The 18,930-nt window shown below is 40.3% G+C and overlaps 2 protein-coding genes across 5 annotated transcripts; one reads left to right on the top strand and one right to left on the bottom strand.

Moving 5' to 3' along the window:
- Positions 1–79: 79 nt before the first annotated feature.
- On the top strand, positions 80–5,340 carry dram2b (DNA-damage regulated autophagy modulator 2b). 3 transcript variants are annotated; one of them, XM_027025410.3, is made up of 8 exons: positions 82–227; positions 809–959; positions 1,099–1,166; positions 1,275–1,417; positions 1,664–1,841; positions 3,202–3,284; positions 3,460–3,552; positions 3,628–5,340. In XM_027025410.3, the coding sequence occupies exons 2-8, from the start codon at positions 829–831 to the stop codon at positions 3,733–3,735; spliced, it is 804 nt and encodes a 267-aa protein (XP_026881211.1). In that variant the 5' UTR covers positions 82–227; positions 809–828; the 3' UTR covers positions 3,736–5,340. The 3 variants fall into 3 exon arrangements, with proteins under 3 accessions (XP_081561290.1, XP_026881211.1, XP_081561291.1); XM_081705164.1 differs by having other exon boundaries at positions 80–227; positions 3,460–5,340; XM_081705165.1 differs by lacking the exon at positions 82–227 and having other exon boundaries at positions 823–959; positions 1,035–1,166; positions 3,460–5,340.
- On the bottom strand, positions 5,101–16,692 carry dennd2db (DENN/MADD domain containing 2Db). Of its 2 annotated transcripts, XM_027025408.3 has the most exons (12): positions 16,499–16,692; positions 14,886–14,978; positions 12,658–12,940; positions 11,871–11,940; positions 11,599–11,676; positions 10,326–10,466; positions 7,496–7,644; positions 7,025–7,196; positions 6,679–6,729; positions 6,459–6,540; positions 5,929–6,165; positions 5,101–5,563 (listed from the first exon to the last, which is right to left on the bottom strand). In XM_027025408.3, exons 2-12 carry the CDS (start codon positions 14,971–14,973, stop codon positions 5,475–5,477), a joined length of 1,440 nt encoding a protein of 479 aa, XP_026881209.2. In that variant the 5' UTR covers positions 14,974–14,978; positions 16,499–16,692; the 3' UTR covers positions 5,101–5,474. The 2 variants fall into 2 exon arrangements, with proteins under 2 accessions (XP_026881209.2, XP_026881210.2); XM_027025409.3 differs by lacking the exons at positions 14,886–14,978; positions 16,499–16,692 and adding an exon at positions 14,047–14,099.
- Between the last annotated feature and the right edge of the window lie 2,238 nt (positions 16,693–18,930).

Below are 18,930 nucleotides of genomic sequence, written 5' to 3'. Positions count from 1 at the left end.
TTAATGCTGTTATTTTGTGGTTACAAATAAATTCTTACAGGTTTTCACACGCACAGGCTTTAATTTATGTACATCACAGCAACCATGCGCGCGGAAAACCTTCATCCGGGTTTTCTTGTTACTTGGGGGACGTCCGCGTAGCTCGTCACGCTGGCTGAGAAACCAGCAAAGACATGACATAACTGGAACAACTTTATAAACGTTACTGGAGTAACTTTATTAAGCAGGTAAAAGCGTGTTCACTTGGCCAGCTAGCTAACGATAATTGTGTGTTTAACGGTGTTAACAGGTTTATCGTTTTCACTTTAGTTACTGTTTTAAAGCTTCAAAGTGTGAGCTAAACTGAGCATTCTTTATAACGTATCTAGTTAGAATACGGTACCTTCGCCTAATCGTGAAGATAAAGGCATTTGTTGTAGCTAAGGATCGTAACGTTTTGTGTTTATACTCTATAGTTGTTTTGCTGTTAGCTAGGTGGCTAGGTAGATGATTCGAAAATACATCATGAGAAATATAGCTAACTAAAGGTCAAGTATTGACAATTACAAGACTTTTGAAGGCGTAATCAGAGGAAGTGAAAATCTGGCGCTAAAAGATAGGTTAGCTAACTGGGGGTAATTTCTTACTGCTTTCACTTTGTACAGAAAGAGGAACCGGTTTGTTTTGTCACCCACCAGGTTGCAGAAAAGGAAAGAGCAGCATATAGTGCCTGCCTTGGACGTCATCTTAAAGTAGTCATACAACCCGAGATTTGTTAAAATGTACTGGCGCCGCTGAACACTTAATCATGTTTCCCTTCTCCATGCAGGAGCAAGCCTGTTTTCAGAGATGTGGTGGTTCCAGGAGGGCCTGTGCATCCTGCCTGTTGCACTGGTGGTGTGGACAGCAGCTACCTTCATCTTTGCCTACATCACAGCTGTAATTCTCCAGCACGTGGACCCCTTTGTCCCTTACATCAGGTGAGAAAAGGGAAATGGATGATTGTGCTATGATGTAACTGGCATGTGTGTGCACTATGGGTTTGCTTTGGTCAGTGATAGGACCGTGGTGTAGGAGTGTATCAAACACTGTCCTGGTAGAGCTGTGTTTGTAATGCAGTGACACAGGAACATTGCCCCCGGAGAGATGCGTGTTTGGGATCATGCTCAACGTGTCTGCATTCCTTGGTATGGTCAAAAAGCTTCTGTCATTATACCCGTCATGAAACCTTAATTTTAACCAGTCAGCTAGATATGTGTTTGTTTAAACATCTGTGTGCGTGTGCATTTCTGTAGGCATTGCCACTATGTATGTGCGCTATAAGCAGGTGCAGGCACTCACCGATCATGCAGAGAAACGCCTGCTGCAGCTGAACTTTGTCGGCCTTGTGCTCGGAACCATTAGCTCCTTCGGCATGTGTGTGGTGGCAAACTTCCAGGTATGGCACCAGTCTGAAGTGCTTTTTTTATTGAAGGAAATTGCACACAGTATCCTTCACATACTGTGTCTAATCAAAAATTCTAAATAAGTTCTGTGTATGAAGGATGCCAGTGATTGTCATTTCACCGTTTCTGAAATCAGTGTAACCAGTGCATCAGAATGGCAGTATTAATCACTGTGAAGCCCTAGGTTTACTTTGACCATTTTGCTTTGACCTCTTTCCTGCATGCCATGTGTGGTATAGAAAACCACACTTTTCTCCATGCACCTGGTGGGGGCAGCGTTGACGTTCGGAGTGGGAGCGCTGTACATCGTGGCACAGACGCTGCTGTCCTTCTGGATGCAGCCGCACATCCACAGTAAGCGGGTGTTTGTGACGCGCCTGGCCCTTGGTCTCTGGACACTCATCAGCATCATCAGCAGTATCCAAACCTTGTAAAGACAGACCGAGACCTGGGACCCCTTCTGAAAACCTAATAGATAGTTATAGATACATTTCCAATGCAGTACTAAGGGAGGTCTATTACTTGTAATACTGCAGTCAGGGGCATCCCAGCGGGGACAATAAATGAACGGACTACCCGTGGCCCCTGGGGTTGACGTTTGGGGGGGGCTCACGGGACCTGCAGGGAAAAGTTTGCTTTGGTATTGAAGTAATTAGTGCCATAGCTAAGGGACCATGGGCAAAAGAGAGAATTTTGCATACATAAAAAATATCAGCGGTCCTTCCTGCCTCTCCTTTCTACCCACCTTGTTGGTGTGCACACGGTGTAGTTTGAACCCTTGCTACATTTGAGCAAAAATAATAACTGGCTGCTGCTGAGGGAGAATTGTGAGGCAGTACACACAAATGTGTGAAACAAAAAGCGGGGGCGCGGGGGCACACTCACATCCAATGAAAAGATGCACAAAACCACTGCCTGATAAAAGCCAAATTATGTGGATTTCCATATGGTTTTCCAGCACAACTGGCCCACGCTTGTATCTAAATAAACATGCAGACAGACCATTGACTGGCTGCCTGTCTCTCAAAATAAGGCCTCTAGATTAATAAGTGTTCTGTGATTGTGTTTTGTTTTTTTTTTTTAAAGCAGCCCTCCATTTTTTTAGATGCTGAAGCTTTGGGTGAAAGATGGCAAGCCACGGCATGTTTTCATATTTGGAGTATGCAGTGTTCCCACACATTCATAGTGCTTTATTTATAAAAGAAAAGTAATAACCTTGGAATAAAATAAAATCAAGAAAATTAACAATGAAATAAAAGCTAAATGTTAAAATAAAGTGCATAAGAAATAAACAATGTCTTTGAGCTCAGTTATAGAAGACTGGTCTTGTAGCAGCAGTGTATGCATAGTGTTTCATGGAATGAAACCCTGAGGTTTCCCAGCTGTGGCTGAGCCTTACAAAGCAAAGGGCCATTGTAGTGGAGAACCATTGCTCATTTGCTCATGCCAATAACATCTTTATCAAGTAAACACTTAAGTCTTGTGCAGCTGGCTTTTATTAGGGAGTACGTGGAAGATGCATCCGTTTTTAGGTTGATGCAATTGTTTTTGAAAGGAAGGGTACAGACTGCATTGGATACAAAAAGTCATAGAATACCCCTGACTGCAGTAATCTACCAGGGTGGTTTAAAAAAAAAAAAAAAGTACCTGTGTTTTTAAAAGAAGCCCTCTCGATTGATAAAAGTTGTGTTATGAAAGTGGAGGTTTAATGCTTGTGTCTGAAGGCAGGAGAACCTGTAAGAAGGGATAAATGATCTTTGCCTTGACTGTATCTCAGTGTTTATATCATCTGTGATCATGTACAGCAGCCTGCCAGGAGTGGAAGTGTCCAAAAAACTCCACTGGGACCCAGGGGAACCTGTGAGGCTTGCATGAATGCATGTGTGACTAAAATAATGTGAGCCAGTATGTGCGAAAGACACGTGTGTCTATGCATGTGAATGATAGTGTTTGTGTGTGAGAGAGGGGATGCTTTATTGTGAGTGTGTGTGCATATGACAAGAGAAAAGACTGAGTGTGTGTGGCTTTACTGCAGGGTTACACAGCTCACATGGTGAGCACAGCCTCTGAATGGTGTCTGGCCTTTTCCTTCATCAGCTTCTTCCTCACCTATATCAAAGACTTCAAAGTAAGACCCCTCATACACACACAGATTTGTGTACAGGAAGTGTCTCTCATCACCGTTATATGTTTCTGTGTTCAGAAGATTAAGCTGAGGGCAGAGGTGGACCTTCAGAGCATCCATTTGCATAACTCCACCTATTACATCTTACCTGGAGAAACCTCCCCCCTACTTGCTGGGTCCATCTAAACAAAAACACAGAATGCTGGATAGACCCATCCAAATATACAGGTATTTTGTGAATTAAATCAAAACACGTTCAAAAATGTTGGAATGGCTCCAACAGGTTGCATCTTCTAAGATACAGAAAAACTTTAAATCAAAAGCCAAGACTGTACAGTAGGAGAAAAGAAGGGTCATTCCTGTTTGAGTCTATAAAATGGCAAGTTATCCAGATAAGTGTTTACAAATCCTGTTCTCTGGGTGCCCAGAAAGCCCAGATTGTTATTTTCCAATTTCCCCACATACTGAACCACTGAATGACTGGTTCATTCACCTGGAGGAGTGTGAATCTGTTGGGAGTCCCTATTATTGATTAAAATTTCTCAGTTATATAATTGGGAAAGTAATTAAACAGATTCAGAAAACTGAGGAATCTTGATCCGACCCTAGATCACTCTGTCCTGATGTCTTTGACAAGAGAAAAGGCTTTGAAAATTTGCCTGATAGAAATGGTTTAATAATCCCACACCAATTACAGTTTACTGTTCATCTACTGACTGCTGAAAACATTATGGATCTACAACATAGAACGTACCATACAACCACATACCATAAACTACCAAACTTCAGAATGATTTCCTACATGCACACTGGCAGGTGCTATGAACTTTAGAAATTTTTATGAAAGGGTTTTAACTCTACATCAAATTTTAAAGCCCATTGTCCCTCACATTTTTATATATTCAGTGTATTTAAGTAAAAAAAGAAAAAGAAAAAAAAGTTTGTACTGGAATAGTATTTGGAATAGTTGTAAAATCTTAGATGCATTGAACTGTTAGGAATTTGCATTATGAATTGAAATCAATTGTAACTATGAGCCAAATTGTTTGTAATTGAAATTATGTAGTCAAACATTTACACGGTGACTGAAAGTTTGATTAGGATTGTGGTTTTTGATCTGGGTGTACAGTATTTGCAAAATGGCTAATTTAAATTGTTACTGTGGCCAACAGTTAATGGTTGCAAGTTAGCATCTTTCACAAATTGGCCCACTTGCCTCTCTCAGGTCAGCTGGCTGCTAACTGAGGCAGACCATTTACTTGTGTTATGAGCGATTCTGCAGATCTGGGGTCGTCTTCCTCAGTGTGTGAATTCTGTTAGCTGGATAACTTAGAAATAGTCATGGTTGTCCTCTACAAGTCAGTAAAATTACAATTAAGCAAATTTGAGATTGATGGAGAAACATTTGATGCATTTGAAAAATGTGAACCACATGGCCTTGTTCTCAAAACACTTACCAATGTTAAATGATATTTACTGCTGAGAGGAATCCCACCTAGATTTATACATCCATGATCTCTCACCATTTAATAGGAGCCATTAACCAGGCACTCGGTTACCATCTGGTTTTATTACTATTATAAGAATTAAAGTGTATTTTCAGTCAGTTGTGCAACATCAAAAATAGGCCTCATAAGAACACAAAAAAACAAACACTGTCTGGGGGACTAGCATTCTGCCATTAACAAATTAACCATATTCCAACCCCAGCATTTTTTTTTTTTAGTTTATAACATGTTTCCAAATGTAATTGAAGATGTGACAAATAAATGCTTCTTTTTTAAAATGGCAGATACTGCTTCATTCAGTATACACACAGTAACCAGACAAGACAACACACCCACAAACAGGACAGTTGTTTTTAAAAGTATCCACAGTAGAACATCAATACAAATAAACATGCGTGTGCATGCATGCGCGCACAATCACACCACAACTCCCTTTATCCAGCCACTCTTTGATTTCTCCTTTTTCCTCTTCTCCTGATATTCTGCTATCTTCTTATGAAAAAACCCTGAGTCAAAACAGCCATAAGCAATCATCTGAGACAGCCTGAACTGAGACACTAAAAGGTCTGAAATTAAGAACAAACTAATCTCAGTTTATACAAGACACTCAATCCAGTCCTGTACACTATTCCAGCATCCAGCACATCTGAGTCAGCCAATCAAGATCTCTGTAGCCCCTGATTACCTGGTTCAGATGCTGAAACAATTTAACCCTAGGCTGGGTGTTCCTAAGGACTGGATTAGGGACATCTAGTTTAGACTGTTCAGCCACTGTCTAAACTATTTAGTCAAGATATTAAGCAATTGAATGCCACAAATGCAACAAACCAGACTAAATACAAACGCAATACTGTTCTACATCGCTACTTACCTTCATGGTTTGGCTGCTTCTCCTCTTCCTGAATGAATAGATCAAACATCTGTGTCTGTATGAACTGTTTGACGAAATTCTGGCTGCTTTTGGGCTCCACGGCTTTCAGGAAGCTCTTTTTCTGGAATGTTCCCAGCATCTTGTTAGGTCTTTTAATGTGATGGGCAAAATGGCCCACTGTCTTCACAAAAAAGGTGAGGAAGGCTTCGGAGACCACCAGGTTAAGCTCCTCTGTGGCTGCAGGGAAGAGACACAAAAAAAACCTCTTTGGTTTTAAGATAGTAGCACTGGTGCACCCATGCCCAGTACAGCTTTCCTTACTACAGGAGCCCTGTTTCTCTGAGATAAACTTGGACTGAGTTAAGCCACTGAATGCTGTATAACAGATGAAGATTAATGGACAAACACATTTGATGCATTGTAAACTGAGTCAGCCATGTTCAAGAACCAGTGTTCACTACAGGTAGTCAGGAACAGCATCTCTCAATTGACTTTGCCCCATCCCTGAAATGCCCCGACACATGACTCACTGGCATTGTGTTTGCGCTTGCAGAGCTCACGCAGCAGCTCCTCCTGCAGGTTAGCTGGGATCAAAGTGTCCTCATCGCCAATCTATAGCCAGGAAAACATCAACATTAACACCTCTATACGTGTTGGGCAAAAAAAAAAAAAAAAAAAAAAAAAAGGCAGACAGGAATAAAGTATGAGCAGGAAATATGACAAAAGTATGTGTGCAAGAATGCCATTTACCTTGCTGATGAATTTACTTTCTGTTTGTCCTGCGAGATCAACGATCAGCAACTAAGGAACCAGAAAAGGGCACAACAGAATCAGAGTGAGCGAGCGAGCATGTGTGTGTCCCTCTGCACCAATGTGGTTTCCCACCGAGAGTCCCTGGAGCCCTGTACCAACATTACATGTTTTTACTCTGATGCATCAGAGGAGGAAAAAAAAAAAAAAAAATTAACACTTGCTTTTGATTAACAGCAGAGATAGTCACACTCCAAGCATGACCACAGTAAGTTTACAAGGAAGTAAGAGATGCATGAAAACCACACACAAATTCCTCCTAGCTATATGTTGCACATGCACTTACATCGCTGTGGTCATTGAGCAAGTGGAGCAGGCTGCTCTGGGCGCCCAGAAGGTAAGGTGTGGGTGCCAGATAGACGTCAAGGAGCACACGAGGCACAATGGAGATAAAGGTGTGCTGCCAGACAAAGGGGAAAAGCAGAGCAGCAACAGCGTGCAGCACCTGGGACAGAGTGCTGCACACATACAGAGAAACATGCAGACAAAAATGTTCACACACACAATTGAAACGTTAGTGTACAGAAAATGGGTACACTAATGGGTAGAATGTTTGGACTGGGATTATGAACAAATGTGTTATGGTACCGAGCAGAGTGATAATACATTCTTTGAAAACTAAACATTGAGACACCACACTGTACAACAGGTTCCTCCAAGTTTCTTAACACCGGCATCTGAAAGATGATTATGGACTAGATATCTGATCTAGCTGGTACACATCTCCTGGACGTCCAATTGGTTGCAGTGTGATTACCTGAGTTCTTCAGCAATAAAGAGGATTCGTCTTTCCAGCACAGTAGCAGCAAACACCTGCAGCACCTCCTCCTCCGTCAGACAGCGGAACAGGGTGTGGAAATCCACGTGCTCGAGCCAAGAGTCCAATGGCCTCGTGAGGCTGATGATCTACAACTCACACAGCGAGTCAGTGAATGAGTAAGATCTGTTTGAGTAGTAACCCGGGGAACATTTTCTGCTGTATTAACGCCCAACTACAGACCTTCCTTATTATACTGTGTTTGGTAATCACTGGCTTTTTACCAAATCACTTTATTCCCCATCATATTTACACTACACAACCCAATGACCTTTACCATTTACTAAAAAGAGTGATTTTAGTAAACAATAAAATGGGTGACTTTAAAAGCTTTTCATTTTGGCATACTGGTTTATATTAAATCAGCTTGATGCAGGGGATAAAGGATATGACATAAGTCTACATATTTTAATACATGCAGCACCAAAAGAACAGAGGACTTGATTCAAGGGCAAAGACCACCGAGGCATCTAGTGGAACAATCTGCAACCGGACTCACCCTAAATACAGAAGTGGTTTTTAGAAAAAATAAGTTGATTTTTGCAGACCTGGTGTTGCTGTCTCTTACAGAGTAAGGGCTCCAGCAACAACTGGAAATCCTAGGACAGTTCTGTCAAAACAGTACCCAGATCTCAGGAAAACAGATACCGTTTCACTCTAGCCCTTTTGTTCTGCTTGTGATCCCTGAGGGACCAGAGCCTCCTTTACATCTTACAAAATATCCTTAACTTAAAAAAAAAATTAAATAATAATAATAATAAAATAAATATCAGCTTGATACATTTTCAATACCTTTCGAAATTGTGTGGAAACAATTATGATTCTCTGCAAGGGGCATTTGGAAAACTATTATATGCACCTTCTGTTTGGGGTCTCAGAGACCCCAGCCAAAACAAATGATTAAAGTCCATACTTTAAAAAAAAAAATTTTTTTTTAGATTAGCAGCCTCATTTAGTTTCGCGGGTCAACACACACAAGGTGGTAACAATGTAACAATATTGATTCAACGGCATTTGTAAATATACATCTCATGCAGGTGCTTCTGAGAATCTCTGTGGGAAATTCTCTCACCACCCGCCCCATGACATTACATTAATTTTATTTAAAACCCACGGTCCTTTAGCTTCATCATTCCTAATCTGTGTGTTTTACTAATGAAAATATACATACATGATCAAATGTCAGAAGATGGATAACCTCTTTGTCAATTACCATAAATATAAATAATATATATATATATATATATATATATATATATATATATATATATATATATATATATATATATATATATATATATATATATATATATATATATATTGGACCATTCTCTCAGGCCCTAAACAGACAGAATATCTCTACACAGTCAGAGATTGACAGCAGACACAGATTACCCAAATTCAGTGACCATAGACTTGCCATTAAAACAGAGAGATTAAAATCCAACCCACCACACCACTCCTGGCTGCCCAGAGATACAAAACTATGTGGTCACTATGAGCAGTGGGGTCAAGACAGACCTGCACTTTCTCCATTATTATAAACAATTCACAATCATGAAAAAAACAACAAAAAAAAAAAAACATTAATACATTTATTCTTGCATGTTTTGAAATTCTGGCACCATCTGAAAATTTCCAAATTCTTCTTGGTCAAAAGGTAAACAGCACTTATTGCTGTAAAATGTGGTCAGAGGGGGACAGGGTAACTAACCCTACCACAATGTTTGTCTACTGACTGACTACTTATTCATTCTTTTATTAACACCATTTCATTCAGGGTTTCTATTATTTATTAATATACACATTACATTTAGTTCCATAGTCACATTATTAATATTATAAAGAAAAAGTAATAATAATAATAATAATAATAATAATAATAAATAGCAGCCATTAGTTATTTTCACAGAGAATGTTCTACCTTGTTGTTCATCATATTATATATGCAGAGATATCCATACCAAAGCTAAATTTGAACCAGCACAGAGGAGGAGGAAGGAGACAGAAAGAGAACCAGAGAGATGGAGGGTCTGATCAGCTGGAGCTGTTTGCCAGTCGTGCTCTTGCAGTTTCTCTGCACTGCATGCTTGCTCTCAGGATTTGACTTATTTTAGCCAATTCTTGAGGTTAAAACTAACAAGTATCAACTAGAAGTAGAGCAAGAAAAACAGCCTCTTTTGCAGTGCTGCTCTGACAGTTCAGATTCTGATGAACTGACATTTGTGCGTAGCATTCATTAAGATGAGTGTCAAATGCAACGTTGGTGTATGTGTATGCCACTGAGGTTGTATTCAAATTAAAATCACTAGCAGGTGTTCATTTGTTTACTTCCTGAATTAATGCAAGCAATTGTAGGAGCCGTTTTCTCACCTGTGGGAACCTTGTGCAGGGGAAACGAGGTTATTACATCTGCTCCAGAGTTTTATAAAAAGATTTACATTACCAATTTTCAAACTGAACACTATCCTTGTGTTCAGCCAGAAGTGCCAGTCATGCTGCTATTAGGACAAGCTGCTGTGCCCTGATCAGGGCCCAGTTGCACCGAGTCAGGTGTGGTGGTAGGGTGTGTGTGTGCGCGCGCATGTATATGCACAGTGCAGTGGTATTGTGATCAGAGTTTGACAAGCTTGGTCTGCAGCCCAGAAAGGCAAAAACTGCCTAGAAAGCAGAACCCCAAACAGCTTCAAATGTCAACATGGAACCCTTCATGTCAATATAATACTCACACAGAGATAAAGGGTTTCAAACAGTGTGTGCGTTTGTGTACCTCTGTCCCAGACTCTGGGATGAAGCTCTTGATTCTGACAGTGTTCCCTGGGGCAGGAAACGGTGCCTCCCTCAGGCTCTGCATGAAGGGGTAGATCATTGCTTTGGAGATCTGACCACGCTTCTCCACTTCATCAAAGATCTACAACCAAACAAAAACAACACACCGCTCATCAAATATCTACAGCAAAATGTAGAAACTAAATATGTATATAGCACCCCTACCCAAAATAACTAAAATGGTACACAGGATTACAGCAATCTTGCTTTTAAGAACAAAAAAAAAAAAAAGACAACTAGATTCTACAGCTGTGTGACTCATCTGCTTTATATAGAAATTATCCTGTATAAATCAAATACACCCAGACACACTACAACGATCACTGACCCCACCGTGTGCCTCTCAGGATGTTCAGTATGAGTCACTGTTTACATGAAGACACAGGGGAGGTTAGTGTTTGTGTATGGCACGTGTGTGTATGTGTGAAAAGGGGAAATTAAACAAAAAAAAAAAAAAAAAAAGACTCAGTTATTGCCATTGCTTAACCCCATCAATGTTTTCACTGTCAGAAAAACTGCTGCAGTATCTTGGAAGAGACTGTGAAAACAGAGGGTATGAGCAGGTCTACCCTCAAACCCAGGACTTCCAGGTGATAAACACGTGCTCTGACCACCAGACTAAAGAGACGGCTCACTGACACAGCATGCAGAACACATGTTTACCCTCCTGAGTAATGTACCTCACACTAGGATAGAACAGAATAGATAAGACAGCCCTTCACCACTTCCCTCTGTAGTACTTTTGGAACAGGATTAGGTGTTTCCTGTGCAGACTAGAACTATTTTCATTGGTTTTCCCAAAACTTACCTGAGCACTTCTGCTTAATGATTAGCCTTCCTTAGCCTATTTATCCACTACTGTATATTTAATTATCAAATTCTAAGAGATTGTTATAAATTTAAACAATAAAAACAATTTATTGATTTAGAGTTGAGAACGTCATCGTAGCTAATTATGAATATATTGCAGTATTTTTCACGCAATATCCTGCTGCAGTTATTAGATGAAAATAAAATTTAGTAGTTCAGTAAATATTATTTCTACACTTGTTTTCATATATTGAGTACTCAGTATTTTTAATGATTTATGGATTATCATCTTAGGCAAAAAAGTGACAAGCCCTTAGGCATTTTGATTTGATCCAATGTGTCTCCCTCTGACAAGTGTTTGGATAGCCCTGTTGTAGTGCAATTAGGCTCCTCCTTCATGTTACCTTGGAGAAGAGGCCAAAACAAGCCACTCTGCTGATGATGCAATAGGCCTCCGGGGGACGTGCTCCCTTCCCATGTGGCTACCACACAGCAAGACAAGTCCGTCACTAATACTGTCCAATCACACACAGCAATACTTCACACTGCAAAACTCAGTCTTTTCACATTCATGTGATACAATATGCACTGATAACGCCAATCAAGCAATCATTAAAGAAAAAATAAAAATCCAAAATGTTGAGTCAAAAAAGAAAAAGGTGAGGGCATTCTTTACCAGCAGCCGTCTGCAGTAGCCATTCCTTCTTGTGCCGTCGATCTCTGTCAGGACGAATGAAAATGTTTCACTGCAGAAGAGAGGGAGCACATCAGCCCTGGGCTGCAGTTGACCTGCATGAGAGCGTGCAGGAAGAAAACGAGGCCAGCAGCTTCCCGGCAGGGCAAATCAGCCCCACATGGTCCACCTTCCACAATGCTTCCTATTCCCACAGCAGTCGAGTGGAGTTTGATGTGTGGGTTCATCTTTTTACAGATTCACAGAATTATTTAACACAGAATTTCAATTACAGTTACTGTTGAGGGATGCACAGAAATTAAAGCATGGAAGCCATACGCACAGAGCTGTATGACCAACTCTTTCCTGAAGCTGTAAATGAAACACTGGAAGGATTATGGCAGGCAGCCTGGCCTCAGCATGGCACTGCATCAATGCAGTTGAACTGAAAGTACTGCAGAACAAGGAACCCCTCAACATGTGCAGTGGTGTTAACTTTATTAAGGACTTCTGCAAGCCTGCTTACAGTGACAAAGCAGCACTTGAAAAACCTGCAGTCAGACTTTGCTTGCAAACTGAGCAAGTGAAAGTGCCATCATCGAGAGGAGCAAAACAGCTGCAGTGTACATGCAGACCAAAGCTTCTGACAGGTGAAGATCAGACATGCACTCAAATCCACACACACAAAGATTTACCACAGCCTTTGAGTATATACACATGTACATGCATGTACAAACAACATGTGTGAGGAGGGAAGGTGTGTGAGCGAGTGAAAATATTGATAACATACCTGCGATACTCTGTAAGAGGAACCCAGCTGATCCCCTCTGGAAAACAGAAGAGCGTGATGGCTTTGAGACACTTCTCCTCTTCCTCTTTCTGGGTTCTGCTCATGGCTTTGGGAAACTGGTAGTTGACATGGGGTTCATAGCCTTCCTCCTCCATCTTCTTCCTCAGACTGACCACCACCAGGTACTCGAAGAAGAAATGCATACCAGCTTGATTCCTCTCTTGGGCAACAGGAGATGCTGATGCACTGCCCAGCAGGGGGGACACTGCTTTTCTCTCGTTCTCTAAACCACAGAAATTACAAACAACAATAACTGAACAAATCAATATCAATAAACTCAACAGCATTAACCAACAATCTCCTAAAACTAAATAAGCATTGACCACTACGTTTATTTCAGGAGACAGTGAAGAGCCTCAGCTTGGCTAGCATCTATAGTAGGCCACTGTAAAGTATTACAGGAAGAGAAGCGGAAAATGAACAATACCCTCTTTAACTCAGACCCAACAAAGAGAAGGAAATGACAACAAGCACAGACAAGCATAGATTACAGCCGGAAGTGTAACAAATGATAGTACTTTTTTAGTTTGTATGCGAGAAAGACAGCTGAGCATTTATAGTTGGGAGTGTGTATGCAAAAGGGGTGTATGCAAAAGAGGTGAGCCTTTTTGGTTATTTGTGTTGCCCTTTTGTTTGTGTGCATTAGTGTGTGGAAAATATAATGTATAAAAAAACATTTTTTAAAGCACAAACAGCTGTCCACACATCTGAAACAAGAGCTCGTCACCCACTTTAGAGGTTTGAATTGTTTTTTTTTTTGTTTTTTTTTATTGCAGTCCAAGTCTATAGTTTGTCCTTACTTGCAATTCTATTAAATGTGCAGTTGTCCTTATGTGTAAATGGTCTTTGCTGACAGGATTGCATATTCTATGAAGCTGGATTGTTGATGTCTGTAAATGTTTGTAAAGAACTGAACTCAGTGAATTCAGGCTCAAGTGTGGAAGGTAGCAATAACTGCAGCAGTCAAACAGATCAGAATCCCACATTTTATAAATTGATCGTATAAATGAGTGAATCATCCATCAGAGCAAAAGTTCCAACACTTTGTGAAATATTGTCAGTGCTTTCCATCACACAACAGAAATAACTCAAAGAAAAAGTGCATGCATAACTTTCAGAGGTCCTTTGTTTTTGGCAGAAGGCTGGAATACCAACTGCTCTCAGTTATGATATAGAAAAGCAACTTCTGAAAGTACATGCAGAATGGTAGTGTTTGAAGAAGGCCATCAAACTGTCATACTCCGAAACATATTTCTAATGAAGCACAGTTCATTTCAAAGCATGATAAGGTATCCGACAGTTTCTCAGCATCTTGATGACAGAACTTACAAATGACCTGGAGTTTCTAGCCAGCCAAAGAGAAGGTTGGAAAGGATGTATGGCTAGGGAAGACAAAGTATAAACAGGCAGATAAATGTTTAGGCAGAAATAAAAGCAGGAACAAGAAGCATTAAATTCAAGTTGAAGCAGTACTATAAACTTTTCTTGATAGTAGCTCAAGTGAAGATGTAGTTACACAAGACTCCGCAAGACCACACAGACTCCGAAATGGGATTAGATCAGTCACAAAAAAAGGGGGGGAATGATTTGATTAGGTGATTACTCTCAAATGATGCAACAGCAGCATTAAGTATCGCAAAAGTCAGAGATCACCAGGCTGTGCACTTGCTAGCTACTACAGCTCACGCAACTGGCCATGATGGTGATCAAGTGACACCAAGTCGTATCTTAATTCTACATGCAGGATCCACAAAAAAAACACGAGCTCATGTGAAAACTTTATTTAATCCATATACTGTAACATTCTGAAAAGGAAAGGATGCATTGCGTGCATTGTGCAACCTTTAAATATTGTTTGATTTAGTTAAAAATGTTTACATCCACAGGTATATAACTGCTGGGTTCTAAACCCCAAGAAATGGAACAACCCCCCACACCCATCTTACCCCCAAGGATCTGAATTAACATCAACTTCAATAACTGATTATTAAACACTTCAGTAAAAGCAGAACTGGTGGTCTAGAGGAGAGCGAAAGAGAGCACTGAAACTCCTTCCCAGTGCTTAGCCAGGTGATCTTTATGACATACGGTGATCTATGAGATGGGGTGTGTGTGCACATAAGTATTAAAAGGTTTTCATGGTCCCTGTGTTTGTGTGTGGTACTCACTGTTCTTGTGGAGTTTATCCTGCAGGGAGGACAACACAGAGCTGAGCTTCTTCATTGGACCATGGGCAACATCATCCTCAGTTGACATATCAACTGAGAGAGAGAGAGAGAGAGAGAGAGAGATAAAACAAAGAAAAAGAAGAAAGTGAAAGAAGGAAGGGAATGGGGAAGGAGAGAGAGGAAGATACACCCTTTCTCCAAATCTCACCTTCACCATTAGTCATTTACTGTCCAGTTACTGTTAAGTATTTCTGGGAAATAACCCCCTGCCCCCCAACCATTCCTTTCCCATTGTGAGATGTTTTGTAGTGTTTTTTTCAAGAAAGATTGAGACATGTGTTCAGGATTTTTTCCAAGATGACAGTAACAGAGCAAATCGAAGGGAAACACCCTCAGTTTTTTCCCCCTTGTACAGTCTTTCCTGTAGTCCATTAGGAAGTCAGGGTCATTCCCTTAATTAAGACATGAGAACAACAGTTGAAAAAGTGAGCGATAATGTGGAAATCCTTAAGGTTGAGTATGTGTGCGCAAGCGTGCGTGTGTTGGAATTCCCCCTTATCCAATACCACTGCAGAAGCTCAGCTGCTTCAGCCATCAAAGAATTTTCAGCAATGAGGGGATTCTGCAGAAAGTTGCGCAAATGCTGGATGTTCTCGGAAGACCCTCAGAGTGGAGCTGTCATTTATCAACCTTTGTGGATGTTACAGCTGCTCTGGTATTTACATGCATGCATCACCAACGTCAGCAAAATTCTATCAGAATTTTCAGATCCAGATCCAAGATGTTACTCTCCATAGGTGGTAGGTGAGGTAGGACTGAGCAATGGCCATGTCTCTGAGTAGCAACCATGTTACAAGTTCATATGGTACATAATATACACACAGTTCAACAGTAAACCTGATCTATTGGACTGGTGAGCGCCTCTTTCACTTTATTATATAAAAGCTTAATTATTGGTGAGAAACGACTTGAGAGTTTCCCCTCTCTGAAATAAAAGGCCCATTATTCATCCTACAGATCACATTGTAGCTTTCGCCTTTTACAATAAACTGGGCTGAATTCAAACATTAAAAAATTAAAGTACAAAAACAAAGACGGGAATTTATGCGTTTCAAGTTCTTTGTATTTGCAATTACCCTTAAGCTATGCGGTTTTTTGTTGTTGTTGTTGTTTTTTAATGTTCAGCCATGATAATGAAGTCTCCCTAAAGCCCCATTATGAAAGAGATACTAGTTATGATAAAATTATTTTCATTCTTACTTCAAATTCAACCTCGTTATTCTATTCAAATCTAAAAAGAAACTAGGCCACGTACATTCGTGATGGAATGTAATTTATATTATGAGGCTAAAATGGTTAAACGTACGTCGTTTATACACAAATCATTATATTAATCCGTGGTACGCCTCAGATACAAGCGAGAACAAGGCAGCTCTGATTCGGACACTGTCACAACGTCATTTCTCAATTTAAACTCCTCCACGAAAAAGCTGAGAGCTATATAGCCCCACTCTCAGTATCCTCATTACTGTCACTTTTGAAAGACATTTTACAAATGTTCTTTTTTTTCATGCTTTTGAGTTAAACAGGTTTGAAAATATGGGTTTACTCACTGTTTGAGGAGTTCTTCGTAAGTTTACAAAACCCAAACTCCGGGATAGGTCGGTCTCTGGACTCTCAGTCCCCGTCTAACTACCCTGACCAAACACCCTGGGGCAGCTGTAGCGGTCGAAGAGCACTGCGAGGGTCGGATCTGCTGGAGGTTACAGGCTCCGATGCCTCCCGTACATATGTAGCGATGGCTACCGCTGAGGAAGCGCTAGTACTTTTAAAAGCGGCCAAGGGGGCGTTACTTAATGTCTTAACGTTACTTAACAACCACAATACAACTCAGAAAGGATTGCAAGTTATAAAATGTTTTCTTTATGTTAAAGTTTAAGGGAACAGAAACTATAAACATGGAATAAATCGTCTAGCTAGAACACCCTAACAATGTTACAATTTCCCGCATTCGCAAAAACGTGTGAAATATAGGGCTATGACATAAAATGTGTTGCTTGGATTTACACAATCGCTTAATAGGAAGAGCTTCCGACAGAGAAAACTGGACCCCATTAATGAAGTCACAAATACAAGATCATCTGAATGTCACCATAGCTTGTCTGTGGCTAATCTTGCATTTTGCAACCGGAGATGTACAATAGCCTACAAACTAAGGATGGACAAACAAAGCTTCGTGAAGCTTTTGATGTTTTTTCCTGATTATGCCAGGTGTTGTCATGAATTCAGCACGCCCGTCGCGAGATGCAACCCATTCTAAAAGCGCGCGCGCGCTCGCGATACAACATTCAGAAAGCGAATGTACCGAATGGAACCCGATTATTTACTTCTATACTGATCGGAAGAATGAGACCAGGATCATACATTTCAGTCAGCAATGGTAAATATCGCTGTTTTACAGAATAGGATTAAACGCTGTTCTAAGATATGATGACACGGAAATAATTAAATTGTGCGTAATGTTTGTGTATGAACAAAAACACATACAACACAAGCAGAAGGCTTCAGTTACGTGAACACGCAAAGGTAGTGACTTTAAAATGCTGATTTTGTAAAAGAGTAACACTTTTATGAATTGAGTAAATATGCTTGTTGACTGATACAGTCAGCATCAACATATATCCTACTGTAGTTAAGTCATGGACAATGTAATGAATGTTATAACTGATATGTATATACAGTATAGTGGTACAATCATGAAACCTATGTAGGAAACACAGAATGGTCCAAATGTATATGATTAAAATTATTTTGAGCTCGAATCAACAGTGAAACTTACAAGGGCGTGCTTTTTTTATGGCAGACGAAATGCCAGGAAATGCATGCCCCTTTAAATATGGCCATGTTTGTGTTATGGCCATGAAACATATTCAGGTAATGCATATATTTACTGTCTATGGTTCCAACCTCGTTGTCACTGAAAGCATCTAATTATCAGAAAGAAATTTATGGGGAGATTCATTTCCAAACAGACCACCTACCAGAAAATGCATCCGCTCTTAAATCTGGCTGTGTTGGTGTAACATGTATGAAATGTGGAAGAACACTCTGGAAAACTCTGCAAGTTAATGCTGTCTTGACAAATTTGTTGGAGAAAAAGAAAGACTACTGTGTGACCTAGCCACATGGGTTGATATTTGAAGGAGGGACATGTCAAGGGCCCAGAGGTGGAAGCCCTAAGCTGCTGTGTAGTTGTGAAGTTCTGCACCTCGGTGCAGAGTAGTGAAAGGCAGAGCCTGTGACAACAAGAACTTTGCATTTGGCTCTTGCTTGGACACCAGTGTAGTGATTTCAGCAGCAGTCACGGGGTGAACTTCGGAGGTTTTGGATAAGACGAGGCGCAGCATTCTGAATGCTTTATAGAAGAGAAATGGCATATGAAGAAAGACCTGCAAAAAGCTGCAGAGAGTTACAATAGAGAAGTGTGCAGATGACAAGAGCCTGAACAAGTAGTTGAGTGGCCTCTGGTCAGAAAGGGTCATATTCTTTTAAAGTTGTAAATCAGAAGTCTAGTGTAGGAGAGTTTTTTGCAGGGAGTGCTTTGCAAATAGGCGTGTTTTGTCTTGTTCAGATTTAGTTTCAGGTGGTTGGTTTCCATCTATGAAGAGATATCAGAAATACAGTCAGGCATCTTCTGAAACATGATAAATGTGGATGGTAGAAATGAGAAGTTGAACTGTGTGTCATCAGCATAGCAGTAATTATATAATACATGGTACTATTATATATTGTTTTATTTTAGACTGAATACAAGTGCAGTACATTTTTTTCGATACAACAAATTTTAGTCACTATCACGAAAATACAAGGACTGCTTTCACAATCTCCTTTTACAAATAATGAAAGGGGTACTAAGCATTGAAAGACGACGCCATATCAGTGACCCCTGGTGGTTCGCAGAAATTATAGCAGTCAAAGGTTCCAAACTACAAATCACTGCCAACGACGCAATGCGCTACTATTCGTTCTTGTACGGCTTTGAAGT

This window comes from Electrophorus electricus, chromosome 22 (assembly GCF_041902795.1).
Source record: "Electrophorus electricus isolate QZ-2024a chromosome 22, ASM4190279v1, whole genome shotgun sequence".
In the NCBI taxonomy this organism is placed as follows: domain Eukaryota; kingdom Metazoa; phylum Chordata; class Actinopteri; order Gymnotiformes; family Gymnotidae; genus Electrophorus; species Electrophorus electricus.
Note: the sequence above shows the minus strand (reverse complement) of the source record. Positions and strands in the feature narration are given on the sequence as shown.

Coding starts and splice junctions, on each gene's coding strand:
- dram2b (XM_081705164.1), top strand. CDS start 829: ATGTGGTGGTTCCAGGAGGGCCTGTGCATCCTGCCTGTTGCACTGGTG. Junction 1,842..3,201: donor ACTCATCAGCATCATCAGCA/GTATCCAAACCT, acceptor ACTGTATCTCAG/TGTTTATATCATCTGTGATC. Junction 3,285..3,459: donor ACTGGGACCCAGGGGAACCT/GTGAGGCTTGCA, acceptor GCTTTACTGCAG/GGTTACACAGCTCACATGGT.
- dennd2db (XM_027025408.3), bottom strand. CDS start 14,973: ATGTCAACTGAGGATGATGTTGCCCATGGTCCAATGAAGAAGCTCAGC. Junction 12,941..14,885: donor GGATAAACTCCACAAGAACA/GTGAGTACCACA, acceptor TCTGTGGTTTAG/AGAACGAGAGAAAAGCAGTG. Junction 6,730..7,024: donor TGCTCAATGACCACAGCGAT/GTAAGTGCATGT, acceptor CTGGTTCCTTAG/TTGCTGATCGTTGATCTCGC.